Source organism: Musca vetustissima, unplaced genomic scaffold (assembly GCF_032173495.1).
Source record: "Musca vetustissima isolate MV318-11 ecotype Yass unplaced genomic scaffold, APGP_CSIRO_Mvet_v1 utg13543, whole genome shotgun sequence".
NCBI classification, from domain to species: domain Eukaryota; kingdom Metazoa; phylum Arthropoda; class Insecta; order Diptera; family Muscidae; genus Musca; species Musca vetustissima.
Genome location: NW_026879902.1, coordinates 58,655 through 81,132, shown reverse-complemented (window position 1 = coordinate 81,132; position 22,478 = coordinate 58,655). Strand labels below are relative to the sequence as shown.

Below are 22,478 nucleotides of genomic sequence, written 5' to 3'. Positions count from 1 at the left end.
AAAATAGTTCACTTTTTTTCAAAATTACTTTCAAGATAAAGTAAGTACTTTTCTATGGTATTGGGAACCGAACAACCTTTGTGTGTGGACCGATTCGGTCCGAATACCTAACAATGGACACCTCGGAAGTGTCCGGTCTGCAGACGGGTCAAACTGATCTGCGACAGGGCTTAAGGTAATTTGTTTTGCTATTAATTTGCTTACAGTAATTCACAGGTTAAAATTATATTTTCTTCTTTTTACCTTTCAAATTTGTCTTATAAATTTTTTTGTATGTTGTTGCTTATGTTGCATAAATTTAATAATAAAACATATTTTTGTTAATTGGGCACACTTGAAACAACGGGAACAAGTGAAAGACGCGTTCTGTTGAATGAATTCTTGAAAGTGATCGTTTGGCCTTACAAAGCCGACATTTTCAAAATCTTCGGCATTAAATGAGGAGAAATATGGAACAAAACAAAACCGATTACAAGACAGAATCAAAACAAAAATGCTTGAACAATTGCAAAAATTTTGGCGCGAAACAGCTGATAGACCGATGTTGACATGTTATTCACTATAGACTGATAACAAGGCAGATATATGAAAAAGGTGCTGGTTGTGGAAACAGTAATATCAATTTAGCGATTTTAAAATTAAAATATAAAAAATATATATTCTAAAATCCATTAGTTAATGTTGAATTTTACAACATTGGTAACAAGGTTTATTCAATATTTTAATTCGATCCAAAATATATGTGCACATAACTATCATTACGCTTTTGAATGATATTTTTAGTTTTTATCATGTTTTGATTGGTATTTCGTGATTAAAATGTTGACTGCAAGACTTCTCTTGCAACCATGGTATTATTATTATTAAGTGGTATGCCCAGCAAATATTTTTTTCCAAATCTCTGAACAAATTGACGATTCGGATGTCAAATTCGTTCTCAAAGTTATTGTGAAATTCTGAAGGAAACTTAGGATTTCTGAGAGAGTTCGGTCGGAAATATAGGAAGAAAATTCTTGTGAAATTCGGAAGAAAATTTAGATTTTTTGATTGCAATTTGACCGAATTCTAATTTAAAAAAAATAATATTTTCGAAAAAAAAGTTTATATATGTATGTGTGTGTATTGTTCTGAATACCATTTCAAATAAATTTACATTAAATTGAAATATATTCAAATTTATGGGTCGATTACCGATGGCAACCATAGTTTACTTGCGTTGCCAGTTGCCAAATTTGCATTATGGATGACAACTGTTGTCAACTTCAGTTGCTGTTTATAATAACTGAACTTTGTAGGCTTCCCATAATGGTTAATATTACTACAAAAGAACAATTTGAGGTCCTTATTGCCCCGATGGAAGCTCACTCAAATGTAGCACGAGGTGTGCGGACTTTTGGTCAAACCAAAGCCACTATCGATGATGTGTGGAAAGCCATTTCAGAAGACCATTACTGCTATGGCTCACCAACAAGCATTCGAAATGAATGGCAGAAAGTGGCGAACGTCTTCTTTTGGGTCCATGATATGTACGTGTGTATCATCAATACATTCGCATTATCTCGATTTTATTGCTAAATCGGTCGCAATTTAACCCCTTTTACCATACAAAATAAAATCCACTCAATATTTCGATTTGCTCGAAATCCTATCCTAAATCGAAATTATTTCAAATACAACCCTGATTTTCACCTAAAAATAATCGTTTCTCCCTAAAGTATGCTTTAAAATTATAAAATATTGATAATAACTGTCTAACAAAAACAGTATGTCAAGAATTAGTATACACAGTTTTTATTAAAAAATTGTATAAATGCGTATTAATTAATTAATGAATACAATTTTATTATTTTTTTATGTGAACATGAATATTCTAACTTAAAATGAATGACATAAAATAGACAATATTTATATAATTTCAATAGAAAAAAATAATTATTGTTAAACAAAAGCAATTGCAATATCACAGTACAGATTTCCATCGGTATTATTTACAACTTAATAATAAAGTTAAATATTGCATCAGAATTTGTTTACACTTTATGCGTGAGTTTGCTTGATGGGATAGACATCGTGAGAATTTGGCTCCCCACACAACGATTGCCGAGAAAAAAATTAATGTTGCCCACAGCAACAAAATGTTTTAGAGTTTATATTTAATACGTGGATACTAAATGTATATGTTTTTGGATTACATATGTTAAGAGTTGATTATGGACGACACAAATCAAAAAAAAAATTATAAAAAATTTAAAATTTTGGTCAAGTTATACACTTCTCAATACATAGATTAGTGCAAAAATATGTGCAGTATCAATTTGTGTGTACAGTCCAAATTATTTAAATAGTTTCGTATTCGAAATGTTCGAATTGTACCCTCTAAATTGTTGTTGAGTCTTGTAAAAAAGAACCTAAAGGATCCCATACACTATACATCATGCCGTACAGCATTTATCATAGTATTTGTTATTTTTTGAAAGTTTATTTATGTATGTGTGACACACACAATAGTTTTGATTTTGAAAAAGAAACCCTTTCAATCTGGTGAATAATATTGTTACGAATATAACTTTAGATTTAAGTTAATTTAGATGAATTCCGTTAATTTAAGAATTTGAACTGTAACGTAAATTTCTACTACGCAGTTCATTCGAATAACTTCACAACAACAACTACTGTATAGATTTTTCTACATCCTTCCATTTCCTCTTTCATTTTCTATTTTGTTGTTGACGTACAATTCTTGTTAAACGTCATCATTGATGATCGCTTAATTCCTCTTTCTTTGTTACTCCCTCGCCTGTATATGTGTTGTTGTTATTGTTCACCCAATGTAAGTTTGTATGTGTTTGTTGCATTGGTAGATTGTTCGTAATCTAGGTGTTACCAGATCGTCTAGAAACTTCTGTAGCGACAGGCAAGGCTCATATAAATAGAGGAAATGGCAAGGCAGTTAGTGAGTTGTGAATCAGATCGCGAATTGAAACCGTCAAGTAAAGTGCAGAGTAAAGTTGTGTCAATAAAATCATTGTAATATTCGTAATCAGAAAGAACCCGCGTTTTATTTGGTACGAACTGTATTGGGAAATAAAACAACGTCTACACGGGATTAAGTAAAATCCAAGAACGTAACAATATTCATTTTGCCCATAAATGGCACCATACACTATAAATCATGCCGTCATGCCGGTGAACCCCTTTTTGTATATGTGAGATTGACTAGTGTATGGCAAACTCTTCAATCACTATTCCAAAAAATCAATTTTTGTCCCAAAAATTGTATTTTGAGTCGTAAATTTAGTTGTTGTTTTATTCCGACACAATTCTATTACACTGTGCGACAAATTTGAATTTTTCTGATAATTACCGGGAAATTCCAACAGATTATGAAAGAGGGGCTAAAAAAAGAAGCCACGTGTATCGGCGTTTTGAAAGTTTACGTCGGGAGGTAACCTAAAAAGGGGAGACAATATTCCCCCTTTTCTAGAATTTTTATAATATATTGCTATACAATATTTTGCTATACAACTTTAACCCTCAACCGACTCATTAAAGGGGTCTTTTCGGTCCTCTTTTCCAGGAGTGATTGAAAACTCATTCAAAACGGGGTTGAAGCTGTTCAGAATATTCTACAGAAATGTTCGCCATAAAATTTTACTATAAGTCTCAGAATAGATTAAAACTCAAAAATCAGTCTAAACGTCAAAAATCTTAAAAAACAAAAACTCATTTTAGGGTTAATATCGTACTTATTACCAGTTTTTACCTATTTTTCCCACAAGATGTCGTTTTAGAAGGATAGTATAAGGGACAAAAATATTCTCCATCAATTTTTAGCATAAGTCACTGAACAAGACAAATCTTTATATATAATGTATATACCGAATATATAGTCATACGTTTTGAACCAACAAATCAAAATGTTCTTGTATTTTTTTACGAAGACATTTCCCAGTATTTTTTCGACTAAGTACATTAAAGTAACTCGAAACTTAAGTTTAGGTATATAATGTCAAAGAATAAAATATTCTACGTCAAAATCCGCTTCAAGTCTCAGAATAAACTATATATTTATATTCAATAGTTTTTAAGAAACCCCACAATATTAAAATATGGGGGTAACATTATGTGGAGGCTACCAGAAAAAGTGGACCGATATTTATTTTTTAGTGGAGAAATTGGGTACCCAATAAGAACGCAAAGTACCAAATCGCAGCGAATTCGGTTGAAAAATGCACTTAAAAATCCAAAAATACCGAAAAATTAGGGTTACCGTTATAGGGGGGCTACACAAAATATTTACTTATATTTATGATATTTAGTGCATAGATTTTCTACCTAATAAGAATCCAATGTATCCAAATACAACGCTCAACGAATTCTGTTGAAGAACGCGCTCAAGAACCACAAAATACCGAAAAGTGTGGGATACCCTTATATGGGGGCTATGCCTAAACGTAAACCATACAGCGCATCTTCGAATGCAAACAAAAGACAACCCTATGCAACATTTTCGCCTTCTATCTCAATTCCTTCAGAAGAGTGTGAATACAACAGAGGGACGGTCGGACATGTCTAGATCGTCTTAGAATTTTTCTCTGATCAAGAATATATATACTTTATAGGGTCGGAAATAAATATTTCGATAAGGTTACAAGAGGAATGACAAAATTAATGTACCCTCCATACTATGGTGGAGGGTATAATAAAAAAACTGGCAACACTGCACAAAATGCAAATTGGTGTTAAGCCTGAAATTATGCTACAATTTATGTTGCAACTTCACATACATACATATATACAACAATATTTTAAATGTGTCGATATTTACTGAAAACTTAGACACCATTATAAAATCATAAGATACTGAATTCATTGTTGCCATTTTTAAATTACATTATATTAGCTTTAAATTTGCTAAACTCTCCTCGTAAACAACCTGTCACAACAAACTGTACTACGCATTCTCCAACAATCAACGAAGGATGTGATAACAACAAAAACAATAGTGACGTAATATAATGAAAGCGGCTGCGGTAAAATGTAAACAAAAATCATATGTTTGGCCTTCTAATAAACAAGAACGATGACATTACACCAACCAACCAACCAACCAACAACCAAACGAACGAGCAGCAGCAAGCAGGAGCAGCTTTGAACAGTAGTCATGCATAGATTTCCGCTTGAGCAAGTTTGCTGTGTATAAATGTGTGATGACGGTGTGTGTGTGTGTTGCCGTCAAAGAATTAGGTTCAAAAAGGAAAGTCAAATAAAATGTCCTGTTTGACACAACGGACCTTGGATACGTAGCCGAAAAAATCAGTTTGTGATTATAAAGGGCAGCAGCTGGTCGTGTTCGAGAAGAGAAACCACAAATATAAAATAAAAGTCATACAACAAAAGTGAAAAGCTACAATTGGAGAAAAAAAGTTCATTTTGGAGAAAATCTAGAGCAAAGTGTTAAAAAATATTAAAAAAAGAGTTAAATAAATGTTAGTAATAATAGAAATGAAATAAAAAAAAGATAAATTCCAATAAGAATTATCCTTGATATAAAAAAAGAAAAAAAATTATCTAAAATCCAATCGAAAAAATATAAAATGTCAGTGAATCATTGAAACCAGTGTAGAAAAATCAATAAATTATTCATCAAATCAAATAAAAAGTTCTGTTTTAAAGAAAAGTATTGAAGAAAATCGAATATAAATATGATTTCATTTAATGTGAAAAATGTTGTATTTGCTGATAAGTGTCCTGGAAAATTTCTTGTTGGCCTGGTTTATACTTAAATTTTCTCTGAACATCTTAAATTTTCTGGTATGCCATACAAAATATAAAAAAAGTTCCTCTTCCTTTAACTACCTTCGTTTCGTTCGTTCACTTTGTTCGCTATCGACGTGTTGTGTGTATGTGGGTTTTGTGTGACACACACTCTTACGTACAAACACACACAAACAAACATGGATTTTTTTAATTCCCTGCAGTTGCAGTTCAATTTTTTTTTGTTGTAGTTATAAAAAATGAACGTAGTTGCCAGATTGTTAGTAATAGATTTAATATAGCTATTTTATATCATCAGAGTATTTAATATAGAGCTTAGAAATTGGGGATATACATTGCTACTACTGCTAGGATGTTTGGAATAAGGAATATATCGGTACATATGTTGGTAGCGGTACCACTCTAATATGTATTGCAATTTTTTTGGATATTGAGCACATTTTCCAACTGGATTGGATGTTATTTAGAATTTTGGATTCTCATTGGACAGAACATATTCTAAACCAAGAAAAATCTTTTTAAGATAGCACCTTCTCAAATGTCGGTATTTGAGAAATGGAATGTTTTCAACGAAATTGGCTATAATTTAGAATTTCGGACTCTAATTGGGTAGAAGATTTTCCAATTAAAACTTATTAATATTTATCCAATTTTAGTGAGAACACCCATATAGCAGTCCCCCCGAAATTTCGGTATTTTGTGGATTTTAGGGACGTTTTTCTAAAAAATTGGCTCTAATTTGTTATTTTTGGATCCTCATTCGGGTGTAAAATCTTCCTACCAACAATTTAGCATGGCCCCTATATTATTTTGAATGTCCACCGCATGGTAAAAGGGACAAGATTGTCCCGCTGGAACTAAAAGACGTTTTTGGAACCGAAATCAGAAACTTATTACTTGGTTCAAGGTATAGTTAACCAGTGAGCGGAGCAGTATAGTCGGAAGGGGCCGATCATACAATACCCTACACAACTACCACGGAACTGTAACTTTTTGCGGACGTATATTTCAAGCCTGGGCAATATTTCGTGATATCTACACCCTGTTGGCCGATTAGAGGTCAACAGCACCTCTGTATACTCTGTATAATCCTTCTTACTATTTGTCTAAATTCCCTTCACCGTGGGTTGTGATGTTCGACTTAGAAAAAAAAACACAAAAAAATTTTTGGTCCACTTCATCCAAAAATTATTATCTGATCATCACCGAAAATTATAGCCGTTGTCCTTGACCATAAATTGAACATCATGGAACATTTCAAAGCGATCATCGCCACATTTTCGCCCTCTAGTGTGGTAATGGGTTACTAAATAATATCAGAATACGTAAGCACCTGTACATATTTAGGTGTAACTCGAGTACATACGACAAAGGTATAAATTTAAAGGTCAACCACTCCTCTTGGATATACTATCAACTTCTCGGGTCTATGTCCTTCGGGATTAAATATATTCGCAATAGAATACAAATTTTGGCATTTTTCACATAAAAGTCAGGGTCCATTTGATCCGCTAAATATTGACCACTTATCAAAACAGGCATGCTTATTCTTTGGCCCGATCCCCTTCTCCATGTAAAAATTGCGGCCTCTGGAGCGATCAGAAAAACCGACAAAAATTAAGTATTTGGTCCATTTCATCCCTTAAATATTAACAGCATTTCGTAAAAATTGGTCCATAACTGTGGTCTGCATCGTGTTTACAAATTATACTGGACAGACGGACACACATTTATAGATCAGACTTCTTAAGTCGAATATATAGAAAACAACTGGGTCTGGGCCACTTTCTCTTGGTGTGCACAAAGCTTTTACCCTGACAGCATAGTTGTGTAGGATATAAATCAGACTCTAGCCCAATGTCTCAAAAAGATCGCTGTTACCTTAGTCACCATTAGCCTTAGTAAATAATACCTGGGATTCCTTCAAGAACTCGATATAACCGATTTAGTAAATTTAGATAACCACAAAGCCGCAGTAACAGGTGATAACCCTTGTTTCGACGTTTCCAACAGCAACCATTAGGTTGTCCTTAACAACCTCATCGAAAGACTGCTTATTCTCTTGGTCGTTAGGTGGTTGAGAGATGAACGATTCATTTTCTCCAACATCCTTCACATTTCGACTGCATTTTATTTTTCCACATCGCCGCGTTTGTTTTATTTTTCTTTTTTTCTGTCAAAGAGCATTTCTCCATTCCGCACGTGGAAATAAATGAAATCGATAGCGCCAATGGTGTGATGGCTAAAAAACTATTGACTTTTTAGCGGATCTTCTTCCGAAGAACGTTTTAGCTGGCTTCACAGTCGAGTTATTCACCCCAATAGACAGGCTAATTTCTCGCCTTTGGGCTCAGTAAGTTTAGTGAAGATAGTTTCCAATAGCCCCCATCGCCACCAATAACATCATCAACTTATTGTCCATGTAGTTTACCGATATTTTCTTTGTCGTGCTGCACATCTTCAGTTGCTTGCTTTACAATTCACATTATCGTTGGCGCCCGTCACAGATTATTTGCTTCTGATTGAGCAAGATGACTACACTGATTTGAGCAGCTAAAAGCTTTCAATCGATGTTGTCGTGTATTTACAGTCTAACTATCTACCTGTTTTTGACAAGGTAGCTCATGTATTCCTAATAGTGTTTATATTAAGTTATCTCACATGTTCGGTAATTTATCTACGAATATGTGAAGATATTTATGAATTTCAGTTAAATTATTAATTTATTTGTTTAGGTAGCTTTGCGGATTTATCCTTTGTTGTACTGTAAATCTTCAGTTGATTGCTTCAAAGTTAATAGAATCGTTGGGCGCCATTTCAGCTTACTCACGTCTGATTGAGCAAGAGGATGATCAATCTGGAAGAGTTCAGCCCAGATGGTCGTGTATGAATAGAAAGAACGACAGAATGTTATGCCAGATAGCTCCATCGACCAACCAATTCGTAAATTTTCGAAATACTACCTTACCGGCTGAAAAAGCAGAAATGTTTATAATCATTATCACTTACTTATACTTACTTCTAACGGAGATTATCGTCCTATCAATCGTGAAATTCGATATTTTAGCTGCGAAACTCATGTATTTGGATGGACTTATTCCCTCGGAACCTATTTGTCTCATTGTATGATCCAGTTGGTAGAAATTTTTTTCAGAACGTTGACAGTTTATTATCGCTGATGCAACATAGGATGTCGCGACTTTTTATAATTGTCCTATCGACAGTCTTTGGACTTTCTTTGATTAAATTATATTCAGTGTGAGCTTGATGATTAATTATTTTCAATTTTTTGAGATTCTTTACAAATTTTATAGTATTTTTCGTGTTTTTATAGTTCGCCACTATACTCTTTGAAAGTGAAAATTGCTAATATTTTATTTTCTTCTAATCAGATTTTTCATTGCTAGCGACAAACAAGATTGGCGCCCAACTTGCAAGCTGCTTATGTTGTAAATATACATTTGCTTCTTAGAAATGTCTTGCTGAGAGACAGATTTTAGTTATTCTTCAACTTGAACCTGGCGAATACGACTCCTGGGAGAGAAGATTTCCTCTATGAACTCAAGTGAGTGACCTATCAATGCGGTTAATTTTAATCCACTTCTTCTGGAGCAAGTTGAGTAGGCTTAGCGGGTCAATTGAATAAATGCTGTGAGGTATGCGGGTCTGTACCACATCCTGTGCAAACATTCTGCACATCGTCATTTATGCAAGTCCAATATTAATTGAGACGACTGTGTCTCTTGTCTCTGCGATGGGTGGGTAGGAGTAATATCCGAGGACAGCATTCACATTGCATACATATCATTCATTCTTTTTCCAGGGTTCGAGAGCGACTTAACCGTTTACTTTCACTGGCTTCAACGTAGCTACACTTCAGATGTTCAAACCATTTATTCCGCTTTTGCTCCGCGATTAATCTGCTGGCCACCAACGTAAGTTACAGACGCTGGGATTTAGCGCGTAAGAATGATGGAGCTCATTATACTTCGGCCCTTCGGCTACTGCATCAATTCAATCAATCATTCTTCTAGGGTTCGAGAGCGACTTAACCGTTGCCCCCAGTTTTGTTCACACCTGTTAAAATGTTGCAATACTTCAGATGCTCTATCCGTTTGTTCCGCGACTAATCTGCTGATATCCAACGCGAATTCCCTGACATTGGGATCTGCGGGGTTAGAATGATGGAGCTCATCATGCTCCGGCTACTGCATTTGGTTCTATCATTCATATTTGCAGGTTTCGAGAACAATTTAACCCTTGTTCAGACTTTACTCACACAGGTTCCAACGTTGCTACATTTCATATGCTCTAACTATTTATTCCGCTTTTGCTCCGCGACTAATCTGCTGACCACCAACGTAAATTCACTGTCGCTGCGATCTGTGGGGTTAGAATTATGCTTCGGCGCTTTGCCTACTGCATTAGGTCCTATCATACTTTTTTCTAGGGATCGAGAGCGACTTCGTTGGCAACACTTCAGACGCTCTAACCATCTGGGGTTGTTAGTCCAAATGCCTCTGCTAGAAATTAGGTTTTATTTAATTTAGGAATTATGGAGAGGTGGTCAAGAGAAATTACAGCCTGTCAGTTAACTTCATCAATAAAACCTGGTTATATTTGGTGAACTGTAAAACTCTACCCTTATTCTGGTGGGGTTATCCTCCTTCACCGTGCAAACGTGGTGCTATAATTTACACTTTTAGCAGTGTTTCCATCATAATGTGCATTGAAGTTATTACCTAGGACGGATTTGCCCTCCTGTAGAAAGTTACTCTTAGTCAAATAACGTAGTTCACTGCTATTAATCGGCGGTATATACATGTTTAGTGCCTCGGCAGAGCCAACTGTAGGCTACAATTTTAATTGTGGTTGCTTTACAGCACAACATGGTTATGTTCGAAATTGAGCTATATCAGTCCTCAATTAGGCATGGCACCTCATGTAATGATAACTCCATATTTTCGGTAATTCCTACACGACGTAAGTTTATTTTTTTTTAATTAAAAATTTCATATCGAATCGGTAGCTTCCACCCCACACCCAAAATAAAATCCTGTGTACGTTGGTGATGGCCTCATTTGCCCTCTAAATAGCAGTATTTTGGGGATTTTATACACATGTTCCACTATACCATGCGTCGTGAAAATCGGTCCACATTTTTGGGTTTTGCAATTTTTGGAAAAATGTCCATTAAAAGTTGCTGAAATTTGTATTTGGTGTACATTTTGGTTAAAACAATCGCTTGGTACTATTGTTGTTATAGGTATACGTTTTAGTATGTTCCCCATATTTGCATTTGAAGTAACTATCGGCATACGTATTGTGGAGGTTATCCAAAGTTCGGCTCGGCTCGGCCAAATTTAATGCTTAAACTTTATTTTTCACTTGTATTGGCTAATATTTATTTCCATTCAACAGTTGGTTGGTTCAATATTATATTACGCCTACTGAATATTTCCCTGTTTCCAATATCCACACATCTGGCAACACTCAAATTATTTTCTAGACCATTGTTGCATATCATTTCCTAATTTCTATTTTCTTTAGTAGAACACCCCAAGACTTAAGGGAACAAAATGTCAGCCCAGATGTTGTTGTTGTTTTATTGTGATTTGTTTTGTTTTCTATGTCTTCTCTGTTGGCTTTGTTGTTGCTGCTGTTTTGCTGTCATAGTATTAATCATACTCAGCTCTCAGTGAAAATCCTCCAACGTGTCATAGCATTCATTAGAGTACGGCAGCCAGAACAACAACAACAATAGTGAATAGAAGATGACTGACATACAACTTTGACAGAGTAACGGTAAAAATGTGTGTACGTTTGTGTGTGTGTCTGAGAATAGTGATTGTAAAAAATACCGTTAGATTTTCTTTATTGTGATGCCTCCGTTATCTCGCATATCCTCTCAACACAGCATCTCAATCCATCTATCCATACTCTCTCAATAGACTTTGTAGTGATGTTTGGTTGGATGACATAGTTGTTGCATTTGTTGTTGTTATTATTACGATTATTATTTGTTGCTATAAAACAAAAACAAGAAAAAACACATTTTTCTTTATTCTTATTTATTTTGTAGGTCACCACTATTGCACCAATCTCTCAAACCGTAGAAAGTTCATCACAAAACAAAAGAAAGATTTCATGGAAATGAATAAAATCGCCTAGAAGAGCAAATAAAAGAAAAATAATCATAAAAACAAAACCATCTCGGCCATAATGAAAAAATCAATTTAGTACTCATTGAATTGCAGCACAAGTGGAGCACAATAAAGGCGTTAGTCGCCATTGCCGGGTTGTGTAGTGCGTTTGCAAACGTAGCAAAAGCCATCATTGTCCAAAGATTATGATTTCATTTTCTTATTTTTTTCGATTTGATTTGAGTTGAAAAGAAAAATTGCTTTGTTTTTTCATTTCTTATATTATTCTTGTTATTGTTGTTGTGGTTTTCGGCTTTAACAACAATGGCTGAGTCAATATCATCCACAACATCGTCTTCATGCCGTTTGGATGACGGCATGAACTCACAATCGGATTCAATTGTATGCCAAGGATTTTATGGTGAGCCATCATCATCACAGCCAACGGAAGAAGGTGAGAATGCGTTTTAAACACACATTTTTATTTTTATTATTATTGAAATACAACTTAGTTTGGTGTCAATGATGTGACTAAACTAATATAAGAAAGGGTGTGTCTGTTATTGAGGTTATAAAATTAATTGTTGTTGCTTTTATAAATTATATTAATTAAATTTTGTACTAAAATAAAACGCTTATGCACAGCATGGAGTGAAAACGTTTCAAATATATATTTTTTTGTAATAAATGTCTTGCTGAAACATGTGAGAGATTTTAATGAAATTGGGATGTATTATAAACATACAGTCCTATTAACTAGAATTATAAAAGGATCTGTGATAAGAGTTGAATATTGTAAAATTATGGATAAAAAACTATTACTGAGCTATTAGAAGCTGAAATTGGGCTGAGGAAGGAAAACATAGTTTAAAAGCCATGTACAATGCCATACTTTCCCGATTAATAAATAAATATTTGTTTTTATAAAAAACTGTGACTACGCCTGACTATTTTGCAATAACAAAATGTAAATGGTATCCGAAATACCTCGCTAGCACTACGAAAATGAATTTGTTTATATAAAAAATACTTACTTAGTTACCTGGCTCGAGACAGAACATTTGTTCCATAAGTTGCGCTTAAAAAAGATTTCCAGGCGCGTCGGTCTTGTGTGCAGCTCTTCCAATTTGAAAGACCATGCTCCGAAATGTTGTCTTCCACTTCATTTTTCCATCTAATTCGTGGCCTCCCTCTTCTGCGTGAACCATCAGTTGTCCCGCTTTTATATGCCTTTTGAGCTGGGGCATCCTCAATCATTCTCACAACATGACCTAGCCAACTTAGCCGTGCAACTCGAAACGTCTGACTATGTCGATGTTCGAGTGTAAATGGTACAGCTCATGGTTCCATAGATCTACCGGAGAATCTTTCTCTTAAACACTCCAAGTGCTGCGTCATCTAATTTGCTCAAGTACCCATGCTTCAGATTCATACAACAGCAGGGGTAGTATCAGCGTCTTGTACAGTGTGAGTTTGGTATGGCGAGAGGTGGCCTTGCTTTTGAGTTGCTTACTCAGACCATTGTAGCATATATTGGCCAACACTATTCTCCTTGGGATTTCAAATCTATTATTATTAGTGTTGCTTATGGCGCTACCGAGGTATATAAAATCATTTACTACCTCGAAGCTGTAGTTTTCAAGTTCCACAGTAGGTTCAAGTCTAGTGGACGTCTTGCTCGTTATTACCATCAGCTTGGTCGTCGCGCCATTTACTGACAGTCCCCCTTTGGCAGACTGCTTCTCAATTCCTTCAAAGGTAGCTGTTACCGCTCGCAATGTTGGAAATATTATGTTGATTTCGTCGGCGTAGGCGAGTAACATATGCTGTTTGGTGTACAGAGTGTCATTTTTGTTCACATCTGGCCTTTTCCTGTAAGATGCTCAAAAGGTCACACGACAAACTGTCACCTTGTCTGAATCCTCCTTCGGTATTGAAGGGCTCCGAGAAGTCCTTTCCGATTTTAACGGCTGACCTTGTGCCAGTTAAAGTTAAACACCTCTAAGCGGATTGTGTTGTCGAATGTGGCTTTGAAGTCGGCAAATAGTGGAATCTGTCGATGTATTTTTCATGGGTTTTTTTCAAGGATTTGTGCGCCGTGTGAAAATCTGGTCTATAGTGGATTTGCCTGGTGTGAAGCCGCATTGATACAATCCAATAATATATCACTTTATATGCGATGGGAAGGAGACTAATTCATCTATAGTTGGCACATATCGTCTTGTCTACTTTTTTGTGCACGGCACACAGGATGCTGAGGTTCCAATCATTCGAATCTAGCCAAATTGTACTAATCAGTTGGTGCATGCTCTTGATAAGCTTCTGACCACCGGTCTTGAATAGTTTGGCTGGTAATCCCTTCTTTATATCTACAGGAAGATGTGCCTGCACCAAGGCCTTCGGTTAGATATTTTACTCGTTTGTAAAATTAACTTCATTCTGACTCCTGAACATCTCGATATGCTCATGCTCACGATTTTCTTGTTTTTAGCCATTTTTTTAAGGGTTCTCGTCTCTCCTTTTCTCTCGAGAAACAACTCTAGTTTAGTAAAAACGATCAGATTTTTCTGAATTTTTTTGTAGGTTTTTAAGGCCCATATCTTTTGATCCACAACAGATACAGCCACATATCGCACCATTTTGGAAAGGACAATGTGGCCTATCATTTGAGTCAGGAGTGGAGAGGGACTGGACCCAAGTTCGACTTTTAGGAGTTTTTCAAAAAAATCGGGGACCAAAACCTAGTTTTTTGACTGTATCTTTTTTGACTGAGATAACCCATCATATCACCACTCAATGGAAAGGTATTTTTATAACATTTAAAATGATACCCATTTATATTAACCGGATCCATAGAACCGGATATAACCGGGTACCCGTACCCGAACTTCAAGGTCAAATATCCGGGTACGGACAATTGTGACAGTCTTAATTGTGTCAAAGGCATTCGATAGGTCGATCATTTCGAGTTGTTATCAGACATCATTAATCCCACCCTTCCAAGTGATATCCAATTGGCTTGCAAATTTCCTTAATGGTCTGCAAGCCGTCGTTAAGTTCCGTGAACAAAAAGGTGGTGTCCTAACTCCAATTGTTTTCAATAGGTATCTTGTGAAACTTCTTATTCCTCCAGCAGAGGTTTCAGTGGCGTTGACGCCGATGTATGTACGGTTATTTCGTGGAGTATTAGCATTGACGACGTAAGTGCAAAAATTTCAAGCTACTTAGTCAAAGTCATCAACTTCTTCCGGGAGCACAATCTCACAATCAGCATTGGATACGCCTCACACCGACCATAATCCGAATTATCGAGTTAGTGAGAGACTTCTTCCTATGCAAACCCGTTCGATTCTGGAACAATTAAGATCCTGGTATTGCACTGTTCTCAATTCTTATCGAAAGCGCATTGTCCCCGGAATCCTAAATAGGCGTCCCTCTTGCCCTCACGACACACACCATCTATTCAAATGTTTTTCATTTGTCCTCGCATTCCATCTACGTCAACTAGAAGGTGAAAGCTTGGGAAAAAATTCTGAAAACTTTTACGTTGATAACGACATACAATCGTTCGTTAGTGACACACTTCTTCTTTCGTTAGTGACACACTCCGAATTTCAACCGTGAGTGTCCAGATGACGAGCATCGATCAGCTCCATGAGGAGACCAGGATGCTGTCAGCCAAACAACATAATCTGTTGTTGACTAGACATTTTCAGCTGACATGCTGTCTGCCGTGACATTGTAACCATCACAAAGTAATGGCTTTTCGATGGCGAACACGATGACGTTCGTGCATCAACAGGCGTTCCTCGAAGTCATAAATGGTCCTACTCCAACATCCTCTTCCGTTCAATTCTGACAGATTATGATTATGTTCTAAATTCGTATCAAGAGCGCATTGTTCCCGGAATGCTAAATATGTGTCCCTCCTTACGCCACGATATTCCATTGTCCGTCCGAGTCTAATATTATATTGCCCATAGACTTATGGCTGAAACCAATAATTCCATTAACCCCAGTTAATCGACAGTTTTACGGAGGAAGCTCTGTAATGATTCCAAAGAAAGTTTTTTTACAAAAAGAAGAAAATAATTTTCAGCATCTTTAGAAAGACTTTTTTCCCCATCCTGCCACAAAGATATTCCTTTCTTAGTTCTCCTTCCTGTGAAGGACTTCCTATTTCTTCAGCAGTAGTGTCTTGTTTTCCAGACCAAAGACTTTGAGCATGCATACTGTTGTGAACTCGCTGCGACAACCTCTGCTACCTTTATATAAGATGGTGCATCCTTCCTTTTGCGATTCCCGATCTTTATTGAAGATTTTGGCGTTTTCAGCCGATGGATTCTCGGTGCCTCAAATAACTGTCATTGTTTTATTCAATTATTTTCGTGACATCATTTAAGGGTCCTTCCCATCGTATTTAGGACATAGTTCTTTTTCCGTTGTGGGTTGAACAAATGTGCTAGTAGCCCCTTGAAACCCATCGGTACCTTGCTTTCATGCCGACGATTTTTATTCGATGGCGAACTGCATCGTGGACTTTACAGAAGGAGTTTTGACTGCCTTCTTCCTTGTTCACATCGTTGTTTTTTGGGGAAGCACTAAATCATAAGGTAAGGCATTAAATCATAAGGTAGCTTGAATTCGTTTCCGAACACAATTTTAGCTGAGGTACGGGATGTGGAATCATGCATGACTGATCATCGCAGTCTCTATAGCCACAGTCCACTATTTTCCGTAGATGTTAAATCAGGGTGCGATTAAATCGTTCTACCATGCCATCTTATTGTGGATATAAGGCGATGTCCTGATTTTCTTGATTCGGCAGGTGTCAGACATTTCCTTGAAAAACGTTGACTCAAAATGTCTACATTGATTGGAATGAACCTGGGATTTGGGATGGCATAAACCTCTTGCCTTTTGCTGAAGAAATTCATGACCACTCAGACATCAATATCTCTCAAAGGGAGGTCTTGATTATGCTCTTCGGTGTTGGACCTTCAGCTCTAATACGCCTCTCACAATTGGCAATCCATTCGACAATGAATTTCTGGCAAACGACCCAAGATTTCCTCCATCCACTCATTTTTTTTTTGAGTCCGGTACGACGATCAGATTCCGGCATCAGTAGTATCGTGTTTTCGACTTTTCTTGGGATCTATTCTATTTTACGTTGCCTCCTTGGCCTACTCTTGTACAGGTTAGCTCGAACAAGTTAATGATAGATTTGGGCTCATTACACTCGGTGTCCAGTTTGCGTATCTTGTAGCTTTCCGTAACAATATTTTTAGATTTCTCCACCCCCCTAACAACATATAATGATGACTAATGATTTATTTTTTACCTCTCTTCCCCCTTTGCACAGATATTCATGAATATGCCAAAACGATTGGCATTGACCCGGTAAAAGAGCCGCATTTGCTTCATTTGGCCAAGGAAGGTTTAATGCGTCCGTTGCCTGCTAACTGGCAATTGTGGTAAGGATAAATACAGACATACATACTTACATACGAATAGATTTAATGACTATTTAAATATATATTTCGATTCGCAAATATGTGTGTTTTTATAGCTCTGCCGATGAAATTGGTGATCCCTATTATTATAACGTAAAAACGAAAAACACGCAACGCGAACATCCTCTAAACGAATACTATCGTCAATTGGTGAGACAGGAGCGGCAGCGGCATAATGAGTTTCCATTGAAAATGGCCACAATGGATACAACAAATGGCAAAATGAATGAGGATGGGGGGATGGTGTCTGGGATGGGACCATTAACGCCAAGCGGTTCTAAGGTGGATGTCTTTGGTCGAAATGTACCGAGCAGAAATAGTGTCAAGGCCAAGGCTTCAATGTGGAATCAGACCTTTGATGAGGTTTACAATAAGGTCATACATCAAGAGAAGTTGAGACATGAGCAGCATCAGATTAAAAAGCCTGTCATACCGAAGAAACCAAATGAAAATGGTGAACCTGTTACGGAGGAAGCAACCGATGCCCTGGAAACAATGCACGATGAAGAAAATTCCGAGGAAAGGAAAACTACAAAGGAAGGTGGGGAGAATGTAGAGGATGCTGCTGCGAATCATGAACACGACGAAAAGGTACAAAACAATTCCGAATCATCTTCGACTTCTTCTGGGCCATCGCTAAATTCCACCGGAGCCATACCCAAGCTTTACGGCAGCTTGGCATCTGGTTCCACAACCAATGGTAATTTTAGTGGCAATGTTAATCGCTTCCTGGAGACCCGTTCGAAAAACTTTCCCACAAATTTTAAAGCTCAAACCCGTAAGGGTTTCAATATTAAGGCTGGCAATGAAAAATATCCCATACCCAATGCCAAGGAGAAGGATTCCGACAATGAGCTGCTGAGCGAGAGTTTGACGGAGAGAAAAGGTTTCACCTTGTCCGGTACGGGATCAATGTTTTTGAAATCACGTCGCCATTTTGGTATTACTTCCACTGAGCCGCCGTTGAACTACAAAGTGGTGGTAGAGGGTGAGGTGGGTACTCCGCCGGGGTACAAGAGTATTTTACGTGAAACGGGTTTGGAAGAGGTTAAACGCCGTTGGCAACGCGAATTTGCCAAGAGTGATTTGCGCGCCATTTCCGACACCGATGTGGACGATAAGAAAAATGTTCGCTTCAATTTGGAGGATGCAAAGATACCCAGTTCCAGCGAGGAAGAATTAAATGCAGAAATGTCCTCCGAATCGGAGGACGATGGTGTGGATGATGTTGAAGATCCCTGGGGCGATGAGGAGTTGGATGAATTTGAAGATTTGGAACATGACGATGATGTGGAAGAGGTAAATGCATGTGTGGGTATTGGTACTCTGCCCATGGAGGCAGTTTCCTATCAACGTAGCCTAAATCCATTCCTGATGGGCGATGAGCGGCAGATGAAGGACCTAAAAGTTACAGCGGTTAGTAAAACTCAAACAATTCAAATGCTTAAAGCTCAAAGTTTTTCTATACACATGAAGGCAAAGGATGCGGCTGAGGCAGCCAACGCCTCGGAGGAAAAGGCCAATCAGGAGTCGGCTGTGCAATATTTGGATAAATTGAAAGAGAATGCCGCGGTGAAGCCGTTGTACGAGGACACCGATTCCGATTCGAAAGGTAGTTCCGAACATAGTATTGTAACCACTAAACCGGAAGTAATTAATATGGCCCACAGCCCATCCAATAATCCCTTTGAAATGGATGAAGAACTGGTGGAGCAGGTGGCAGAGGCCGAGCGACAAGTTCCCATCATACAGCCAAGTGAAAAACCAGCTGTCAGATCTTTTAAAGTGGCCTCCAAGTTGGTGGGTTTCCTAAGGAAAGATGTCGACAAGCCGGACTCGAGCAAAGATAAGGAATCCGATGACAATTCCTTTGAAATGGATAAGGACAGGGCGACCATGTGGGACAATGAAGATGGTTATGAGTCAGAATATCCGGGTAATAATCCATTTGACTTCGAGGAGTTGGCAAGGCGACACAATCGTGCAGATGCGGAAGCAGCCTCCTCCTCCGCCCATTTGGAGAAGAAGTCACGAAGCCACAAACCAGAGAAATCTTCCATGCGCTCCTTTAGGGTTGCCTCCAAACTGGTAAATCTTCTCAAGAAAGACAATGAAAAATCTTCCTCCTCTTCGGAGGCCAGCAAAGAATTGGCAGTCCAAGAGGAAATGAGGGAGACTTTGGAAAAAGAGAAACAACAACGCCTGAAGGAGGAACGTGAAAAAATGGAAAGTGAATTGCAACAGGAAATTGCCCAAATCAAAAAGGATCACGAACAAAAGTTACGCAACATACGACAGGAATACGATTTACGTTTGAATTCCTATCGCCAGGAAACCGAGGAGGCACTGAAATTGGAAATGTCCGAATATTGCCATCAAATGCAAGAGGAATACGATTTGAAACGCAAGGCTGTGGTGGATGAACATAAATCGCAAATGGCCACGGTGCAAAAGAACCATGCCGAACTTCTGGAGGAGCTGGAACGTGACCTAAAGAGTGAAGAGGAAATGATCAAGAAGGAACATGCTACAAAGTTGCAGCAAATGAAAGATAAACTCAACGATGAATTGGAAGCCGAACGTCAACGAATGAAGGAGTCGGGCGAGGAGAGGCTGTACGAAAAGGTGCGCTGTGAGAAACGTTTGCTGGAGGATAAATACCGATGCCTGAAAGAGAAATATGCACGTCTCAAAACGGAAGTTAAGCTCTCGGTGGAGCGTAGAAATCGTCGGCGTGAAGCCCAAGCTTTGCAACAGAAGAATATGCATACCACAACCACTGGATCGGAAACGGAACGTTCAACATCTCATAGACCCACAGCGACAGTTAACACAGAACATCGTTCCTCAGCAATGGCAGGGCAAAGTGGTGGTGGCAGCCAGGCTCCCAACAAGCCACCCATACCAACAAAAACCCATTTAGCGGCGGCGGCCAATAAGGATCCTCCCTCAACCACGCTAACGGAACGCAGCGGCGAGAGGGTATCAACGTCAAGTTCTCGACGACCAGGAGCATCGCCTAAATATGCCCGTCATTTGCGGGTACAGGATGATACCACCTCCGTCAGTCAATCGGATACTACCATCTCCAATAACTATCCCAAGGGTAGATATTTATTGGCTCCCACATCGGCTCTAAGCGATAATGGCAACTCGGACTCGGAGGCGTTTGCCAGCAATGTTGAAAATAACAACAATTCGCGCCGAGGCAGTGGTGCTGGACCACCACCACAGCGCAAAAAACAATTTACCCGACTCAAATCGGCTTCCACGTCGCGTCTCAACACCGACAATGCCAAAAACGAGCGACCCTGTACGCCCGTCGAAAATCTACGACATCAACTGCAAAAACTTGAAGATCTCGAAGATCAGCTACCCGACAATGCCCTGGAGACCACATACCATCTACGCTATCCCTTCTCGGACATATCGAATGCCGATTATGCGGCCGGCTCCAGTTCGGAGCTGGAGTTCTTCAAGCATCGCATACATTTGGAACGGGATTCGGTACACCGAGCTAAGGAGTCATTGCGTTCGCAAAGAACTACCTTTAGAGCTAGACAGCGAGAAATCAAGCAAAGGCACAACAATCAGGCCACCCGACACAGTCTGGAACAATTGATACAGGAAGAGAAAGACCTCACCGAAATGGAGGTGACACTGCACAGGACACGTGCCTTGTTGGGCGAGAAGGTGATACGTCTGCGTCACCTGGAACAGAGTGTCATGCGTATTTGCGACAAAGCCGGCAACAAGGCATCGCTGGACTTGTTGAGTGTTGAGCCGACAAAAGAGGATGCAACTTTGAGTGATTTGTCGTCTCAGTCTAGCTCCGGTTTTAGTAGTACCGATTTGGCCAGTGGTGATACGCAGAATTTGAATAAGCGTCGAGAATATCACAATCTGGAATCGAATGAGTGTATAAAGAATTTGGAAATATTGAATTCGGAAATAAGAGAGATATTGGATCTGTTGGGTAGGGGTGGACAGCAGGCAGGTGAGTGGGAAATCTTATTCGAAAATAAGAAATAATGAAGTAACATTTTTATGATATTCAGCAGCAGGTTTAAACATACCCATGATACCGCCAGCAGAGTTAAATTGGTCACATATGATGGGTTCAGCTGGCGCAGCCATAAGTCCAACACCAGGTAAAGGGACAAGAAAATATTCACTCCGAAATCTAAATAACGATTTTCTTTATTTGCAGATCGCCGTGAAACTTTGCGGCAACTGAGTTCCGGCAATACCTCAACCATTGATCGTCTTCAAAATTCCATTATGGCCGCCAAAACCATTGCCTCTCAAAATCCCAAGGCCATAAATTACACCAACAGCCTGGTAGAGAGGACCCGGGACATACGCAATTGGTTGAAACAGGCCAAGAATGAACACGAGCTGGCCAGTCCCAAATCATTGGGTATCACCAGTCCCCTGCAGGCTAGCGGCCAATTGACACCGAATAATGCTTCGGGTAGTGAGGGAGGTATTAGTCCTGTGGGAGCTGCCGGTTCATCGCAAGCAAATCCATAAATGAATAGGGGCAAAATGGGAATACTGCACACAGAAGTGATGAAAATTGTGTTGTGAAATGTCACGAAATAGTGATCGGGATGGAACTAGAATAGTATCGTTGTATATGGTGCCAAAGAATTGAGTATTAACTAAGTGATGATTAGAAGATTTTTAAATCAAATTTTTTTAGGAAATAATTCATATAAAACAGAAAAATGGAATTCCTTAAAAGTCTGTATACCAGACAGCAATTGAATGATCATAGTTAGATATGAAAATGCCATTGCAAGAAGATTTGTAGTTATGCTAATGCAAAACAATTTAAGAAATTGAAAAACAAAAGTATTGACAGGATTTATGTATCTGTATATCCTTGTCTTTGTCAATCCATAAAGAAATCAGCAACTAATTGTAGTTATAGATAAATATGTGTATGGAATACAAATTAAGATAAATTTGGTTCATAGAATAGGAAAACTGATTAAAAATCTATAGAAGTAAATGATTCGTGATATGGAGAGGTTTT

General features: G+C 38.1%; 1 protein-coding gene across 1 annotated transcript; it reads left to right on the top strand.

Annotated features, from left to right (window-relative positions):
* The first annotated feature begins 113 nt into the window (after positions 1 to 113).
* On the top strand, positions 114 to 21,970 carry LOC133325096 (uncharacterized). The gene is made up of 7 exons (XM_061533922.1): positions 114 to 175; positions 12,230 to 12,375; positions 17,287 to 17,398; positions 17,494 to 19,335; positions 19,609 to 21,434; positions 21,502 to 21,588; positions 21,648 to 21,970. Exons 1-7 carry the CDS (start codon positions 114 to 116, stop codon positions 21,968 to 21,970), a joined length of 4,398 nt encoding a protein of 1,465 aa, XP_061389906.1.
* The last annotated feature ends 508 nt before the right edge of the window (positions 21,971 to 22,478 follow it).